The 17,033-nt window shown below is 43.0% G+C and overlaps 2 protein-coding genes across 3 annotated transcripts; one reads left to right on the forward strand and one right to left on the reverse strand.

The window, feature by feature from the left end:
- Nucleotides 1-63: 63 nt before the first annotated feature.
- On the forward strand, nt 64-2,242 carry LOC129855836 (endonuclease domain-containing 1 protein-like). Its single transcript, XM_055923890.1, has 3 exons — nt 64-151; nt 733-1,101; nt 1,433-2,242. Exons 2-3 carry the CDS (start codon nt 742-744, stop codon nt 2,015-2,017), a joined length of 945 nt encoding a protein of 314 aa, XP_055779865.1. The 5' UTR covers nt 64-151; nt 733-741; the 3' UTR covers nt 2,018-2,242.
- A 5,780-nt stretch (nt 2,243-8,022) lies between these two features.
- LOC129855832 (probable E3 ubiquitin-protein ligase HERC3) lies at nt 8,023-16,710 on the reverse strand. 2 transcript variants are annotated; one of them, XM_055923884.1, is made up of 23 exons: nt 16,288-16,708; nt 16,097-16,208; nt 15,869-15,945; nt 15,539-15,760; nt 15,072-15,163; nt 14,238-14,368; nt 13,956-14,080; nt 13,702-13,778; nt 13,468-13,592; nt 13,304-13,363; nt 13,079-13,184; nt 12,787-12,979; nt 12,322-12,476; nt 11,940-12,062; nt 11,531-11,629; nt 10,994-11,161; nt 10,770-10,910; nt 10,289-10,455; nt 9,949-10,012; nt 9,395-9,465; nt 8,946-9,129; nt 8,535-8,637; nt 8,023-8,420 (listed from the first exon to the last, which is right to left on the reverse strand). In XM_055923884.1, the coding sequence occupies exons 1-23, from the start codon at nt 16,517-16,519 to the stop codon at nt 8,209-8,211; spliced, it is 3,039 nt and encodes a 1,012-aa protein (XP_055779859.1). In that variant the 5' UTR covers nt 16,520-16,708; the 3' UTR covers nt 8,023-8,208. The 2 variants fall into 2 exon arrangements, with proteins under 2 accessions (XP_055779859.1, XP_055779860.1); XM_055923885.1 differs by lacking the exon at nt 11,940-12,062 and having other exon boundaries at nt 16,288-16,710.
- Between the last annotated feature and the right edge of the window lie 323 nt (nt 16,711-17,033).

The following is a 17,033-nucleotide window of genomic DNA, read 5'->3' on the forward strand; positions in this document are numbered from 1 at the left end:
TGTGTGTGTGAGTGAGAGAGAGAGAGAGAGAGAGGAGAGAGAGAGAGAGATGATGTACAGTATCTAGAGAGTAACAGGAAGTGTTTTCTCTGATGCTACAGACCTCTGAAGGAGTGAGACAATTCAAAGGACTGTTAAACAAGTTCAGAAGGTGAGATTGAAAATCTAACAAATTATTTGGATATTCAATTTCTTTTGGTTATTTCGAAAATCGATGCAATAGCGCAAAGTTCTCTGTATCGAGCACAGCAAAAACTATTTCATACAAGGAAATTAAATAGGCAGCTTTAAGAAACAATACTAATGTGTCATGCAATCAAGATATGTACTTAAGGAAATATACTGCTATTCTTATCTGTATTTTTTGAAACTGCACTGTCAGTTAGGGGCTCGTAAGTAAGCATTTCACTGCGGCGCATGTGAATAATACAATTTGATTTGATTTGCAAAACTATCTTCTGACAAATTAACAATATGTTTGGAGTGTATATGATTATAGCATAATTAACCTTACAGCAACACGATCATTTAGCAACTTTGACCAGAAATGAGAAGCAGGAAGTCAACCTCTAGATGGTGGACAACTACAGTAAACAGGAACTATATTGTTTCAGGAACTTGGTTTTCATAACCTGACTTGAGTTGATTCTAGTGACTAATTGTGACCTTAAACAGTCATAATGTAAAGGTAATATTGCAATATATGTTACTCTGTTATGTTTTTCTCCACAGGGGCACAGCATGGTGACTCTGTCCCTCTTGTCCCTCTGTCTCCTCTCCTTGTTGGGGGTCAGAGGGGAAGTGGCTCCAAATTTCGACAACTGCAAAGCTTCTTTCTTCAAAATGACACCAGTGTCTGGTCTGAATATAGCACTCCCCACTCCGATCGAGCCCGACACACAGGGCTTAGAGAAGCCTGAGAAATGTCTCTCTGCTTACAATGCTGCCTCTCCTGCATACATCTGTCAGAGAAACGGTAACAACTATTACTTTGCCACTCTGTATGACCATGGCAGGAGGATCCCTCTGTACTCTGCCTATCAAATGGATATCGAAGGGGTCCCTGGCAGAGAGGGGTCCATAGTTTATTATGAACCCCAGGTTTGCATATTTCATTTTCATTATCACCTTTTTTAAATGTCCTATAAATTCAGTGCAGCAGCCATTTAATGTGACTGGCACAACTACAGAATGATGCAACACATTAGTGTAGTTCAAATATTTGCAGTAGAACAGGATATTAGCTGTAGAGCAGGTTAGAAAATGATTGTATTCATGCAATAAGCACTCGAAGGTACTATTTCGTATATTGTAATTTCTGACTAAATAGCAGTAGCCTAGAATACCAGTAATAATAACAATGAGTTGTATTTGACTGCTACCACAAAGCTTGAAGTGGAGTGGCTAATTTGTACATATTTGTATTTTTCAGCTTGTGCATCCTGACCTACCACCACAGCAAATGGATAAGAAAGGATCCTTGAGTGAGATCAAGAAATACAATCAAAACAATGAATGCTTAGAACGCTCTCCACAATACCGACAGAACTACAAGCTGGGCTGGAGTCAGGCTCTCGATGACAACTTTGGCTCGTATGACCGCGGGCACCTAAACCCCGCAGGACACCATAAAGAAGATGCATCCAAAGCCACCATGACCCATACCAACGTAGCTCCGCAAGATGGGAAGATGAACAAGGGGCCGTGGAACCTGTACGAGAAGAAGCTGAAGGATGTTTTGAGTGCAGGCTGTAGTAAGATGTATGTGGTGACTGGGGTGGTCCCAGGCGACACGTGGGTAGACCAGAACAAGCGAGTCAATGTTCCGAGTCACTACTGGAATGCCTACTGCTGCACCGACAACAACGACAAACCTCTCAGGTCTGGAGGTGCCTTGGGTCCTAACACAGCTCTCAGTGTTGTTACAGAGTATAACTCTGTTACAGACATTGAGACTGAGCTTAGAGGGCTTCTGAAAGTTGGCAACAATTTCAACATTTTTAATGGCTGTGCCTGAGAATAATTATTTTTTTAAACATATCCCTGACCATAAATATTGTCCTATTGATCAAATGTGTTGAAAAAGTGTATTACAATTTCAAAACGTATCCTTTGTAGTAATTATTCGTAAAGCGTATATTTGCTTCTTTGGTCACACACAGAGTTGTGCAATCACCTCTTTGTGAATGCTTGTTGCTATGAATCTATAACCCAATAAAGTTTGTTTTGTGAAAGTAGGAAATGTGTACATCGACATATTACAGAACCATTTGTACATGCTGTTGATGAACCTGTTGGTATTTTATGTCTAAAAAGATCGAATGAAGGCAGCAATACTGTCGGTGGAGATTTCTTTGGTCGCGGTACCCTCTAGTGGTCTATAAAGAGCATAAACTGGGAAGGAGATAAAAGTGCCACGGTCAGTTGCAGACAAACGTCATAGAGATGTGGTGATTCATGACTCTGTCGAACAACTCAGTCGATTCTATTTCATTCCCATCTACTCTGATAAAAAACAAATCGGATTGGTAAAATATGTCATGTATATTGTAGCTCTAAGCCGTGCCATTGTTACACAACTCTTATCTGTCCAACTTCCAGAGTCTGACTCTGTATCTTTGTTCATTAGATTTTGATTTATTGTACCATGGTAAAACATCAAAACCATTGCAAGGGTTGGTGAATCTGCACTAGGCCCAATGCCAACTCAAACTTTTATTGAATTTTTATTTGATTTTTGTACCTTTACTTGAACAGGGAAGACATATTGATACCAAGGCATCTTTTACAAATGTGCCCTGTATATACAACATAAATATATATTTTATACACAAACGAATATATAGATATACATTAACCTTTTGATACAGGATGCAGTGATGAGTATCAAAACTGTCATCTGTAACAAAACAAAGGGCACTTTGGGAGATGGCATCCAAAGGTATAAGAGTAGCAGCAGCTGATAACTAATATCACCATAATCAAGAACAGATAAAAAGGTTGACTGAATAATCTGCTTCCTACTGCTTAGAGAAAGGAACGTTCTGTTTCTGTAGAAAAATCTTAGCTTCTTAACCAGCTCATCTATTACTGAACAAACATATAAACGCAACACAGGAGGTTGGTGGCTCCTTAATTGGGGAGGACAGGCTCATGTTAATGGCTGGAGCGGAATTCGTGGAATGGTATCAAATACAACAAACACATGGTTTCCATAAGTTGGATGCCATTCCATTCGCTCTGTTACAGCCATTATTATGAGCCGCTCTCCTCTTCGCAGCCTCCACTGAAACGCACCATGCAAAGTGTTGGTCCCATGTAGCGTGAGCTGAAATAAAAGATCCCAGAAATGTTCCCTATGCACAAAAAGCGTTTTTCTCTCAAATTTGTTACATCCCTGTAAGTGAGCATTTCTTCTTTCCAAGATAATCCATCCAACTGACAGATGTGGCATTTCAAGAAGGTGATTAAACAGCATGATCATTACACAGGTGCCTGCACCTTGTGCTGGGGACACAAATATTTGCCGTTTTGTCACACAACACAATGCCACAGATGTCTGAAATGTTGGAGGTTGCAATTGGCATCCAACAAAGCTGTTGCCATAAATTTGAATGTTCATATTTCTACCATAAGCCGCCTCCAACGTCCTAGATACTGACTGGTTTTCTAATCCACACCCACAATTTGTTTTAAGGTATCTTTATTCCCAGTCATGTGGAATGAATAGATTAGGGCCTAATGAATTACATTAAATTAACTGATTTCCTTATATGAACTGTATCTCAGTAAAATCGTTGGAATTGTTGCAAGTTATGTTTATAGTTTTGGTCAGTATAACTGACCTGTGACTTCTGTGCGATGACAAGGCTGGTGTGTTATCCCTCTGAGCTAAAGCCTAGGCATTAACCTTAGACACACCTCTTCAGATCTCAGGCAAGGTTACTCATCACATAAGTGTGGTTTACTGAACCACGTTAGTTTCATATACCCTGGTGCAACATATTTGTTCATGGTCCCTGACACTACAGAGTCCTGAACATGTACGTTATTTCTAGACTTTTTTTAATGCTTTTCCTTTGTTTTGTTTTAACCACTAGGGCCAGGTGTGGATCAACGGTTTCAACCTGTGCCGCTGCTGGCCCGCTCGCGGGTCACAGTTCACCTTGTACGTGCCTGGTAGCATCCTGAGCACGGCCGCGCCCAACAATGTGACCGCCCTGGAGCTGGAGGGGGACCCATGGGCCATGTACCGTGGTGTTCACCAACACCTCGTTCCGAATTCCATTGTTAAGTCTGACCACAAACACCAGAGGGCGCTGTTACATAAAGATCTCTTATGATGAGCGCTGATCAAAAATATACTTACTGTATTTATCTGGAACACAGGTTGGTGGCACCTTAATTGGGGAGGATGGGCTTGTGGTAATTGGTGGAGCGGAATCAGTGGAATGATATGAAATACATCAAACACTCCGTTCCACCCATTATTATGAGCCGTCCTCCCCTCAGCAGCCTCCACTGATCTGAAAGTGATCTATTTTGCACTGATCTTTTAAAAATCAAAGAGTAATGTCTGTAATTGAATCACGGGTGACTGTACCTTTAACATGACCTTTATATATTATCTTAAAACCCGATACGACTTTGTTCACATGAGCGTCTCTATTCAAAGGGAATTAAGAATGCGTCATTTTGTCACACCCTGGCCTTAGTTATTTTTGTTTTCAGTATTATTTTAGTTAGGTCAGGGTGTGACATGTACGGGCAGACACGCGTTACGCAGTAGAGCGCATGGTGTCTCCTGTACGCGTGCATAGCCCAGTGTGGTACATTCCAGCTCCACATATCGGCTAGATATGGCTAGATTGAGCGTTGAGCCGGATGTCATGAAGCCAGCCCAACGCATCTGGTCACCAGTGCGTCTCCTCGGGCCGGCTTACATGGCACCAGCCTTACGCATGGTGTCCCGGTTCGCCTACATAGCCCGGTGCGGGTTATTCCACCTCCCCGCACCTGTCTGGCGACGGGGAGCATACAACCAGGTAAGGTTGGGCAGGCTCAGTGCTCAAGGGAGCCAGTATGCCTGCAAGGTCCGGTATTTCCGGCGCCACCTCCCCGCCCCAACCCAGTACCACCAGTGCCTACACCACGCACCAGGCTTCCTGTGCGTCTTCAGAGCCCTGTGCCTCCTCCCAACACTAGCTCTATGGTGCGTGTCTCCAGCCCAGTACCACCAGTGCCTCCTCCACGCACTAGCCCTATGGTGCGTGTCTCCAGCCCTTTACCACCAGTGCCTACACCACGCACCAAGCCTCCTGTGTGTCCCCAGAGTCCTGTGCGTCCTGTTGCTGCTCCCCGCACTAGCCCTGAGATGCGTGTCCCCAGCCCGGTACCACCAGTTCCGACACCACGCAATAGGCCTAATGTGCATCCCCAGGGTCCAGCATGCCCTGTTCCTTCCCCCCGCACTAGCCTGAAGGTGCGTGTTTTCAGCCCGGTACCTCCAGTTCCGGCACCACGCACCAGGCCTACAGTGCATCTCAGCCGGCCAGAGTCTGCCGTCTGCCCACGGCGCCTGAACTGCCCGTCTGCCCAACGGCGCCTGAACTGCCCGTCTGCCCAACGGCGCCTGAACTGCCCGTCTGCCCAACGGCGCCTGAACTGCCCGTCTGCCCAACGGCGCCTGAACTGCCCTTCTGCCCAACGGCGCCTGAACTGCCCGTCTGCCCAACGGCGCCTGAACTGCCCGTCTGCCCAACGGCGCCTGAACTGCCCGTTTGCCCAACGGCGCCTGAACTGCCCGTCTGCCAAGCGCCGCATGAACTGCCCGTCTGTACTGAGTCTTCAAAGCCGCCCGTATGTACTGAGCCTGCAAAGCCGCCCGTCTGCCATGAGCCTGCAGAGCCGCCCGCCAGACAGGAGCCGCTAGAGCCGCCCGCCAGACAGGAGCCGCTAGAGCCGCCCGCCAGACAGGATCAACCAGAGCCTTCCGCCAGACAGGATCAGCCAGAGCCTTCCGCCAGACAGGATCAGCCAGAGCCTTCCGCCAGACAGGATCAGCCAGAGCCTTCCACCAGCCATGAGCAGCCAGATCCGTCAGCCAGCCATGAGCAGCCAGATCCGTCAGCCAGCCATGAGCAGCCAGATCCGTCAGCCAGCCATGAGCAGCCCGATCCGTCAGCCAGCCATGAGCAGCCCGATCCGTCAGCCAGCCATGAGCAGCCAGATCCGTCAGCCAGCCATGAGCAGCCAGATCCGTCAGCCAGCCATGAGCAGCCAGATCCGTCAGCCAGCCATGAGCAGCCAGATCCGTCAGCCAGCCATGAGCAGCCAGATCCGTCAGCCAGCCATGAGCAGCCAGATCCGTCAGCCAGCCATGAGCAGCCAGATCCGTCAGCCAGCCATGAGCAGCCAGATCCGTCAGCCAGCCATGAGCAGCCAGATCCGTCAGCCAGCCATGAGCAGCCCGATCCGTCAGCCAGCCATGAGCAGCCCGATCCGTCAGCCAGCCATGAGCAGCCAGATCCGTCAGCCAGCCATGAGCAGCCAGATCCGTCAGCCAGCCATGAGCAGCCAGATCCGTCAGCCAGCCATGAGCAGCCAGATCCGTCAGCCAGCCATGAGCAGCCAGATCCGTCAGCCAGCCATGAGCAGCCAGATCCGTCAGCCAGCCATGAGCAGCCAGATCTGTCCGGAGCTGCCGTCCCTCAGTCCGGAGCTGCCGTCCCTCAGTCCGGAGCTGCCGTCCCTCAGTCCGGAGCTACCCCTCAGTCCGGAGCTACCCATCCGTCCGGTGGCGCCCTCTGGGATGGTCTTCAGTCCGGGACTTTCTACAAGGGTCGCCGTTCCAGAGGCGCCACCAAAGCGGGTATTGACAATGGGGGAGTGGGGGCCACGTCCCGCACCCGAGCCGCCGCCATATTAAGGCCCACCCCGGACCCTACCCTTCAATGTCAGGTTGTGCGGTCGGAGTCCGCACCTTTGGGGGGGTTACTGTCACACCCTGGCCTTAGTTATCTTTGTTTTCAGTATTATTTTAGTTAGGTCAGGGTGTGACATGGGGATGTATGTGTTTTGGTTTGTCTAGGGGTTTGTATGTTTAATGGGGCATTGTCTTGTCTAGGTGTTTGTATGTCTATGGCTGCCTAGATTGGTTCTCAATTAGAGACAGCTGTGGTTTATTGTCTCTGATTGAGAGCCATATTTAAGGCAGCGATAGGCATTTGGGTTTTGTGGGTAATTGTCTATGTCTATGTCTATGTTCTATGTTGCATGTGTGCACTTAGTTCTGTTTAGCTTCACGATTGTTTGTTTTGTTCATTTTGTAAGTGTTTGTTTTTTCCTTCATTAAAGAAGATGTATTTTTCACGCGCTGCGCCTTGGTCCTCTCTCTCTCAAGAAGACGATCGTGACACATTTGAACAGTATGTACGTCTTTTTGGAAATGGAATCAAGTTCAAGAAGGAAAATTACTAATTTAGAAGAGCTATGAACTTGAGTAGTACTCTAAATATAAGTTGAGGTCAGTGGTGCTCAAATCATGAGCCTGGAGGTTTTATTTTTATGACAAGGCACTATACAACCCAAAATACGCATTTTAAAGGCATTTTCTCCGATGTTCACTGAGATCACATTCATGGTAACGCTGGCATGTCTGCTCAAGTGTAAATTACCTTTAAAAGTATCTTATAGTGCGCTGCGCTATAGAGCGCCTTGAGTTAAATCCTGCCCTATATTGTGAATTGGGGAAGGATAATTGAGAAGGATGTGTGCCAAATGATCTGTACCTTATTGTGTGCCACCCAACTGCAGGGATATTATGTTTTCATTGATTTCTGTAATTAACCATTTGGTGGGTCTTGTAAATGAATAGTTCTTGTGTTCAACTGAAAACCTGATATGCTTCCTTTTAACAATTAGATTATTTCAAATACTTTGGGATTTCCTTGTATCTTGGTTGTTATCATTTTTGTTCATGTGTTGTTTAATGTGCAGGCACAAACCATGCTGTACTTTTTGATTTATAAATGTTTTAATAAAATTTGGTGAATAAAATATGATAATGTCATAGTACCACACAGATCTCAAGTTAGGATTTGAAATACAACCCTACATTAAATCAATCCAAATCTTAAACCCAACTATGGAACAATGAAAAGATGAACACAGGAGAGGAGTATATACAGCAGCAACATTATACACCCATTATTCATTCCAGAAGCCTCTGTTGTGGCCAACAGCCTCTATAAGCCTGCTCTGTAGTATCTCTTTGGAGGGGTAGATGGGCAGCTGCAACAGAGAGTGACAGGTCAGCGCCTCTGGGAAATGCTGTTGGGAGGAGTTGAGAAGTGGTTGGACCCGCATCCTGATCTGGTTCATACCCAGGATGGGCACACGATCACAGCCAGTCAGGAACACTGAAGGGGCAAAGGTGGTAAAAGGGAGAGGGCAGTGAATGACAGAACAGAACTTTATTCTCAGTAGCCTACGTTATTGGTTCATCTGTTACAATGAAAATGTTCCATACTTACACAGGAATGCTTTCTTTTGATCCTCTGTCAGTTCCTCAAACACCTCCCAGAATGTGACGATGTTGGGATGCCCAGCATGGTACTCTCCTTCATACACAGTGTTCTAGTTTGGGGGGAAATGCCCTCAATTAATATGGTGAAGCAATAGACACTTAACAACATTCAAACTACTTGTCAAATCAATGTATCAAAACAACATTTTAGCTAGGTTTCAGAACATGTTCACCATGAATCCCAAATCAACCCCAGGACACTTGTTTTTTAGGCTCCATCTTGCCCTCTGATAGGCTACGTGACATTTCTGCATATACTATATGTTTTACTTGTCTAATGCTCTCAGATGTAGACAATTGGCTAGGGGTAGATTTGGGATTGAGCTTCAGTCATGTCGTAACAAAACATGGTTCTGACCTGTTTCAGCGTCTCCCAGTCGAAAATCTCCTTCCCCACCATCACTCCCCTCAGTTCCTCTGGCTGGAAGAACTCCACCACGTCCATGTCACACACCTTGATGAAGCCTTTCCTGAACTCTTCAAACACCACCTCTACTGACTGGTTGAAGATGTAGTTCACATAGGTGTCAACAAACTCCTTCCTGTCAAAAGAATGACAGACAGAGTCAGATATCCATTGAGTTGTAGCTAGTATAGGTGGAGTCAATTCCAGATGATGTCAATTCAAGGAATGAGAAGCATCATTTACTTTCCATTATGATTTCTCCATTCATACAATTACATTTCAACGTGAGATGATATTGCCGAAATGGAATTGACACCAATCCTGGTAGCTGTAGCAATGGAAATATGTGTCATACTGTAAACCTTGTATTTTGTCAGTTGTAAATATTGCTATAATCTTACTTATTAGCACTTGTGACAAGTTTTCCAGTTTCTTTGGGATCAAGTTCCACCGCTACATCACCCCACATCACCTATAATAGTGAGTAATGAAAATAGTGAGGTAAATGAACAATGATAACACTGCAGACTGAGGGTATGGACAAATAGATGAGAGTGATCTGCGAGAGACATACACACTAAAATAATATAACTGATCTAATGTTCAGTAATTCATACCACTTCACTTCAATGTAGGATCTTAATTTGAGCCAATTTGATACAGCAGGAAAATAATCCTGCAGCAACTGGAAATGTGAATTATGTGTATTATAATTAATGGACATTTTTTGTAGAGGTTGATAGATTTTTCGTAAGGGCAAATCAAGTCTGTCATTTTAAAGTGTAAATTACTAACTTTAGGAAACTTTTAAAACCTTGAATACACGACAAGTTTGCATTTCTTGCTGTGTGGGAAAATTGTCAGCAACAAAAGAGTGTTCAAATTAAAATCCTACATCTGTATTATGTTACATTTTATTTGTTCATCGATCAAACTGTTTGAATGAAATACATACTGAGAAAGTCATGTCCATGTTTTCAACATCATCATCAGGGTAATCCAAGATGTACTGCAAACTCCTTCAAAAGCATTGAAAATAATATGTGACAATAGATGTGACAATTATAAATTGGCAATCAATAAATCATGATGCTTCCATAAGTGAAAAACTATTTATCCAAATAATGAATAATTGCTTATCCACACAGAGCAAGTGCCCTGCCCCTGAGATGCAATAAAATGCATTGAGATGCAATTTCTTAATCTGTCCTTGGTGTCCTTATAACAAATACAACTGCCTGTACTGTAATACATTAATGACTAAGGGATAACAATATATTATGGTCTGAACTTACTTTGCTTCAATGGGGCTAAACTCTCTCAGGTCCTCTAAAGAGGGCTTGATGTTCACCAGCTTCTTGAAGAAGGCCATGGGGAAGGGGAGGTGCACCATGTTGTTGTTGTACAGGGCCATCCCACACAGAACTCCAAACAGGAAATAATGCTTCTCCGCAACTCTAGGCTGTTAGTGAGGATGTGTTGGACAAGAGACAAGAAATAATCCATGAGTGAAAGTATCGGACATGCTGTTGTTAACCTGGGGGAAATGATTTTTATACAGTAAAGGGAAGGTATTGTGGTTTCTAGAATACAGTAGTAGGCTAGTAATACAGTAATAATACTATAGTAGTTAATCTCTAGAAACATATCATTACAGTGTTTCACTACCAGCACATTTGAAGCTATTTGAAAGTACAATAATTATCAATATTTTATTTCTATAATGTGTTGAGAAAACCTCATAATCCATGTGTGATTTCCCTAAACGTGCCTCACCATTGCAGGGAACCAGGCCAGCGTCTCTGTGTCGTTGTACATGAACATCCCAAACTCGGGGACCAACAGCTTATCAAACAAATGGAGGAAGAAGTCCCTTTTGTAGACATCTGTCAGCTTCGCATCCTCGTCGAAATACACCTGAGAGAGGTAAGCAGTACATTTTGGCATAGCCCTTCTCTGTTGAAAACATTGTCTCATCATATTAAAAAATATGGACTTACCACAAGGGACCTCTTGAAGGTACTGGGACATGCCACTCTCAGTTGATGGAAAGTGTCTTCGATGAGTGATGCTCTATTCAGCCTCAGCTCAAAGAACGGAGCAGGCGCCGCCACGAGGAACATGTCAAAAGGCCACATGCCAGTCCTTTGGCGATTGTTAGGTGGATTCTGCAATGCATACAGTACAATATTAAGTCTTCAGTTAGTGCTTTTCTAGTATACAAGACAGGTATTATTTCAACCAGTTTCTTCCATCAAAAAGGTCAAGAAATATGTCTGGTTTCTTCAGTAGTGATGGTCAATATTCTAGAGCTACTTGAATTGCAGGCTTTTGCTCCAGCCCTGTTCTAACACACCTGATTCAGCTAATCAAGATCCTGGTGAGCAGTTGATTAGTAGAACCAGGTGTTAGAGCAGGGAAAGAGCAAAAGCCTGCATACACAGTCAGTTGGCCTCTGGTAAGGGGTTTAGCCACCCTGATTCATAGTATCTGCTGTATATTATAATACTATATATTGAGAAGCAATCATTCATTACCTGTGTGAGTGCGGCGTTGATGTTAAAAACGTTTATCTTGCTCTGCAGATTCATCAAAAATGGGTAACGACAAAAGATGGCAGGTGTCTGATCCACATCCTGAAAGTTTTGAAAAAGAAAAAATACAGTGCATCTCAATTAAGTAGCTTCTTTGTCTAATTATGTTAATCTGCACTGATAAGAAGGAACTTTAGGAGGTGAGAAAGATTCTCCAGTAGGAAAACAAAATGTTTCCTTCACTCTCTCTTTCCAGACCATTTCAGGTAGAGGAAATCTAAAGCCTCTATTGAGATGCAGCCTACTGTAGGACACTTTCTAAGACCCAAACAACGAACATCGAAACACCTCAAGACTGACAGCAACTAGCATTGTTAGCAATCAGTGACTGAGAAAATATTACTTTTCTTACCTGCTTTGACCATAAACGCCAAAGCTTTACATCCTCCTCTAGAAAAATAGGATTGAAGTGAACCTCCTCCATACAAAAGGTACTGTCTGGAACAGTCTGGGTCTCTACAGATTTCTGGTTTGCCTTTGAAATAATATAGAAAAGTAAAATACATTGATAATAAATAAACAATTATTAGCAAGTATTAGCAAAATATTTTCCATGTGTGTCAGCAAAATATTATTTCATCAAATCTCAGTTACGGTCTCATCGATTCTAAATAGGTCGCATTGAAATAACTGCCATCCTGGCACCAGATTGGTCCTCGAAGTTGACTGGTCAAAATGGGAAAACAGCATTATAAATGGATTGACAGTACGAGCAGAGAAGCATGGACACTGACTCTGTGGAGATGGCCGAGGACCTGGAGCAGGTGTTTGATCCCAGGGTCACGAGTGCGTAGAATATGTCCACTCCTCAGAATCCCCGACAGGGCCTTCTTCCACACCCCAATGTGCTTGGTCATGACAGATGGCTTCAATGAGGACCAGCAGTCACCTACAGGACATGATAACACACAGATTACTTTCTCAAACCATTTTGTGGGGGTATAGAATTTGATCTACTTCACAATCATTCCAGGGGCACCCCCAATGTGCACACGTTTTGTTTTAGCCCAGCACTACCACACTCGATTCAAATTACCAATGGTTTTGTAAATTTAGCCTAGTCTAAATCTGCCAGACAGCGAATGAACAAGGACAAAATAAGTTGTCTACAGCACAAACAGATTTACGACTACGTTATTGTTGATTAGTTGAATTTGGGGTGACACACTTTAAACATTTTAAATGGACGGCAACATTACCGAGGACCTGCAGCTTGTCGGGGTGCAGTCTGAGGATAGCAGCAGCAACGGCTTCGGTGAGATCTGTCCTTCTGTGCTGTTTGTGAAGGACCCTGAGGAGCTCGGGGAGAACCAGGTAGACCCTCAAGCCCTCCACTCCAATGGGCTCCTCATACAGGGAGGGAAGCAGTGTGTGCTGGACAACAGCTTCAACCTAGTGCAATGAAAGAGGTGTGTGAATCGTACCTCGTTCAAGATACATGTCAGAATAGGATCGATTACATATCAATTTATAAATATATTCACAAAATACCTCAGTCAAAACTTTGTCCTTTTTCGCCAGCTTCCGGAATGCGCCTCGGACGAGTGAAAAATCCAGGCCAGACTGTTTTGGTGAGGTTTGGTAATGTTTGTCACAACTAATAAAAGCAAGAAATAATTGTCAATATTTATGCTATATTTAAATCAGTATTCTTTGATAATGTAATATTTCAAGCATAATAAATCATGTATTTGAACCAATATTAAATACTGTTACCTTTTATCAAGAAAGCTCCCATTTAAACATGATGCAGAAGAAAACATTTTTGTGATTTCCCTGCAATTACAAGTTTGAGTAATCTTTCAGTTCATTATGTGACCGTACATAAACAAAATAAGGAAATAACAACGGTAAATTATAGTTACTTAAATCATACTTACTTCTGTCCTTTTTTCCAAGACTTTGAATCACATTCCGAGATCCATTTGTCAATGATTTCTTCATCTAAAGCTTGTGTCACTTTGCCCACACTTGACCTGAGATTGTTAGACCTTTCTTCAGACTCCTGGGAAGATGACAATGTGATGCAACGTATCACAGCAATGTTAAGTACAAAGGACAAACTATGTCCTGTTTTGCTAACTCATTGTTTCAAACCTAAAATGTGTCCATACCTGACCATGAGTGCACAATGCAAAGGAATGGTTTCCTCCAGCAAAAATGTGTTCAATTTTCTGTTCATCAATCTGGTCTGAAATGTTGACAAAAATAGTTGATTATCAAGTTAATGTTATTTCATGTTTTACCTCATGTTATTTTAGTTGAGTATTGAAATAATCATTTTGTTGAGTTGACTTTTATTCAAGTTTGATCTGTTCTGAAAATGTGTGTACTCTGGCTAAAGTTATACCATAAATGAATGTTTTACCTGGCAGTTGTACTGGAAGGGGCACAGACTGATCAATCTTTACTCCATTTCCCAGCTGCCCTTGCTCTCCGTGCCCAAATGAGTAGATCTTATTTGAGGGCCCCACAAATGCTAATGTGTGGTGTCTAATGTGGCAAACGGACAGAGAAAACATTTCTCAAATCAACAATGAATTCTAAAAAGGTCTTATGCTAAGATGAAAATAACCAAAACAGTCCTACATCAATTTTGGTTGTGTCACATTTTGTCAATTCCAGATCATGTCTAATAAGTGTAACCTACCTTCCACAGGCTATCTGGGTCACCTTTGACCCCCAGAGTTGCCCCACCACTCGAGGTTGTAGTTCATCTCGGAGAGAGTTGTGTCCAAGCTGTCCATATCGGCCTGAGCCAAATGTGAACACCACACCTCCCTAGAACAAAATCAACCCAGACAGTTATAGTGTTTTCCTCTACGTTAATGAGGATGTTTCAATGCAAATTTCCAGGGAACTAAAAACTAAAACATTTTATTTTGTTATGTTTGTTTTTTATTTCAACATTATTTAACAAGTCAAGTCAGTTAAGAACAAATTCTTATTGACAATGACGGCCTACCAAAAGGCCTCCTGCGGGGACGGGGTCTGGGATTCAAAATATAAATTAATTAAATAAAATTATAGGACAAAACACATCACGACAAGAGAGACAACACGACACTACATAAATAGAGACCTAAGACAACAACATAGCATGGTAGCAACACATGACAACACAGCATGGTAGCAACACATGACAACAGCATGGTAGCAGCACAACATGGTATTAGCACAAAACATGGTACAAACATTATTGGGCACAGACAACAGCACAAAGGGCAAGAAGGTAGAGACAACAATACATCATGCAAAGCAGCCACAACTGTCAGTAAGAGTTCCCATGATTGAGTATTTGAATGAAGAGATAAAACTGTCCAGTTTGAGTGTTTGTTGGAGTTCGTTCCAGTCGCTGGCTGCAGCGAACATTGAGACACCAATATAAATAAACGCACATAAAATGTAGACATATTGTATGGTCCAAACAACATTTAGTTCAAATGATAGAGAAAAGCGTAATTATGTCAGACAGATATACAACCTTTGTCAGAACGGCAGTATGTTCTCCTCCACATGAAATCAAAACAGTCTTCTTCAGATTCAGGCAATCAACAGGAGCTGGGGCATGTCTGTCTACAGAAAAAGGGTTCATTTTATTGTTATTATTATATATTATTTTTAATAATTATTTATGTACAACACATAACCCTCAAACGCACGACACATTGTGCTCTCTCATCCTGGTTAAAATAGTTTTTAGACAGATAAAGGCACATTTCTGTACTTGTCTTTATTTTCTTCACATTTCAACCACCAAAAAATGCGGTTGATAATAGATAAATCAGGGGTCTCCAGCTACAGCCTGAGTGGGATGACTTTTGTTTAAACCCAACACTAACACACCTGTTTCAAATAATGTACTGTTCATGGTCTTCGGTCTGGACCTTGATTATTTAAATATATTTAACAAGAGTCAACACATATGCTATTGTGTAATGTATACTGTACTTGTTGTGTCCCCTAGTCCCAGCTGCCCGGTGGTGTTCTTGCCCCAGCCGAACACAGCTCCAGAAAGGGACAGAGCGAAGCTGTGGTCTCCCCCTGCAGTGATCTGAACCAGGGGGATCCCTGATAGAGACTTCAGGGGCTTGGGGGACATGGCGCTGGGCTCGCCCCACCCCAAACCCAGCTGACCGCTGGTGTTCTGACCCCATGTGAACACCTGACCATCTGAACAGAAACCAGAAGTAAGCAACCATACAGTGAGAACATTGTACAGGATTACGTTTTGAAAGGTTAGACTGTTTTTCGATTAGTGGTGTTTTAATGGTCATTTACCCTGTGTTAGTGAAATTGAATGCTGGTCTCCACATGCAACCTGAGTTACCTGTCGGTTACATAGGTTATCCAATGGTCTGGGGGGGAAAAGAAGAAAGATGAATAAGATTAGTTGGCCCATTTGAATTAAATGACAAATTGTTTTTATACTTTAGCTACTTGAATGAGAGGGTGACAATGTCTTAGGGTAAACTACATATAAATGTATCATTATGGAATAGATCCCACCTGAGAATATTGGCTTTGTCCAAGCAAAGAACCCGGCCCTCTTCAGACAGTAAAACAGCATGAGAATCTCCACAACTCAGAGCCCGAATCGTCTCCTTACATGTCACACTCTCTAAAGCACATAAAACATATGATTGGGCAACTCAAGAAAATATATTATGAAAATTGATTGGAAAGGAGATTAGACATACTCAGTTTCCCTGTAATTCTTCTCCCATCTTGGTCCTCTTGAATCCGTGCGACAGACACTAGTCTCCCATTATTTCTGATAAACGCGACCACACTGTTACCTGCGGACAGACCCTGAATTTTAGATTTAAGGTGTATCAAATTAACGCAACTAATATCCGTTTTGGTCGTATCTAAACCATTCGGCTTCACTAAACCAAAGCCATTACGACTATCCTCTCCCCATGAAATCATTGTTGTGTTATATTCTTAAACTAGTCCATACAGATTCTAACACTTGAAGGAGAGGCACCTGCCGATGTGTCCGACTCAATGATGGGTTTATATGACCGCAACCAACCATATGACATACAGAAAGTCTCATCATCATCATCATCAACAAAGCAGGAAACGAAAATGATTCTCAAATGAAAGTGTATTTATTGAGGGCATAAAACAAAACACGCCTACAAACAAATATAAATACAGTTTCGAATAGTTACTGATGATGCAAGCCCGAAAACGAAAGTGAACGTCTACGGACAATAGCAGCCCAATTATCTCGGAAATAGCCTACAATAAACTGACGCATTTGACACACACGATAATGCTTGAAACATTACCACCCAATCGATACCTCCCTAGATGCATTTCAGTGGAACTGGCTGCAACGTCTACTTTATGCTGTGTCATGCATTACTGCTAAACGCTGAACTGAAAATTGTTTCGGAGTTTGAAAAGACCCATGCCTCAGAGACGTCCCTCATAT

This window comes from Salvelinus fontinalis, chromosome 5 (assembly GCF_029448725.1).
Source record: "Salvelinus fontinalis isolate EN_2023a chromosome 5, ASM2944872v1, whole genome shotgun sequence".
NCBI classification, from domain to species: Eukaryota; Metazoa; Chordata; class Actinopteri; order Salmoniformes; family Salmonidae; genus Salvelinus; species Salvelinus fontinalis.

Coding starts and splice junctions, on each gene's coding strand:
- LOC129855836 (XM_055923890.1), top strand. CDS start 742: ATGGTGACTCTGTCCCTCTTGTCCCTCTGTCTCCTCTCCTTGTTGGGG. Junction 1,102..1,432: donor TAGTTTATTATGAACCCCAG/GTTTGCATATTT, acceptor TGTATTTTTCAG/CTTGTGCATCCTGACCTACC.
- LOC129855832 (XM_055923884.1), bottom strand. CDS start 16,519: ATGATTTCATGGGGAGAGGATAGTCGTAATGGCTTTGGTTTAGTGAAG. Junction 11,630..11,939: donor GGCGTTTATGGTCAAAGCAG/GTAAGAAAAGTA, acceptor CAAAACTTTCAG/GATGTGGATCAGACACCTGC. Junction 10,013..10,288: donor TTTAGCCCCATTGAAGCAAA/GTAAGTTCAGAC, acceptor ATGCTTTTGAAG/GAGTTTGCAGTACATCTTGG.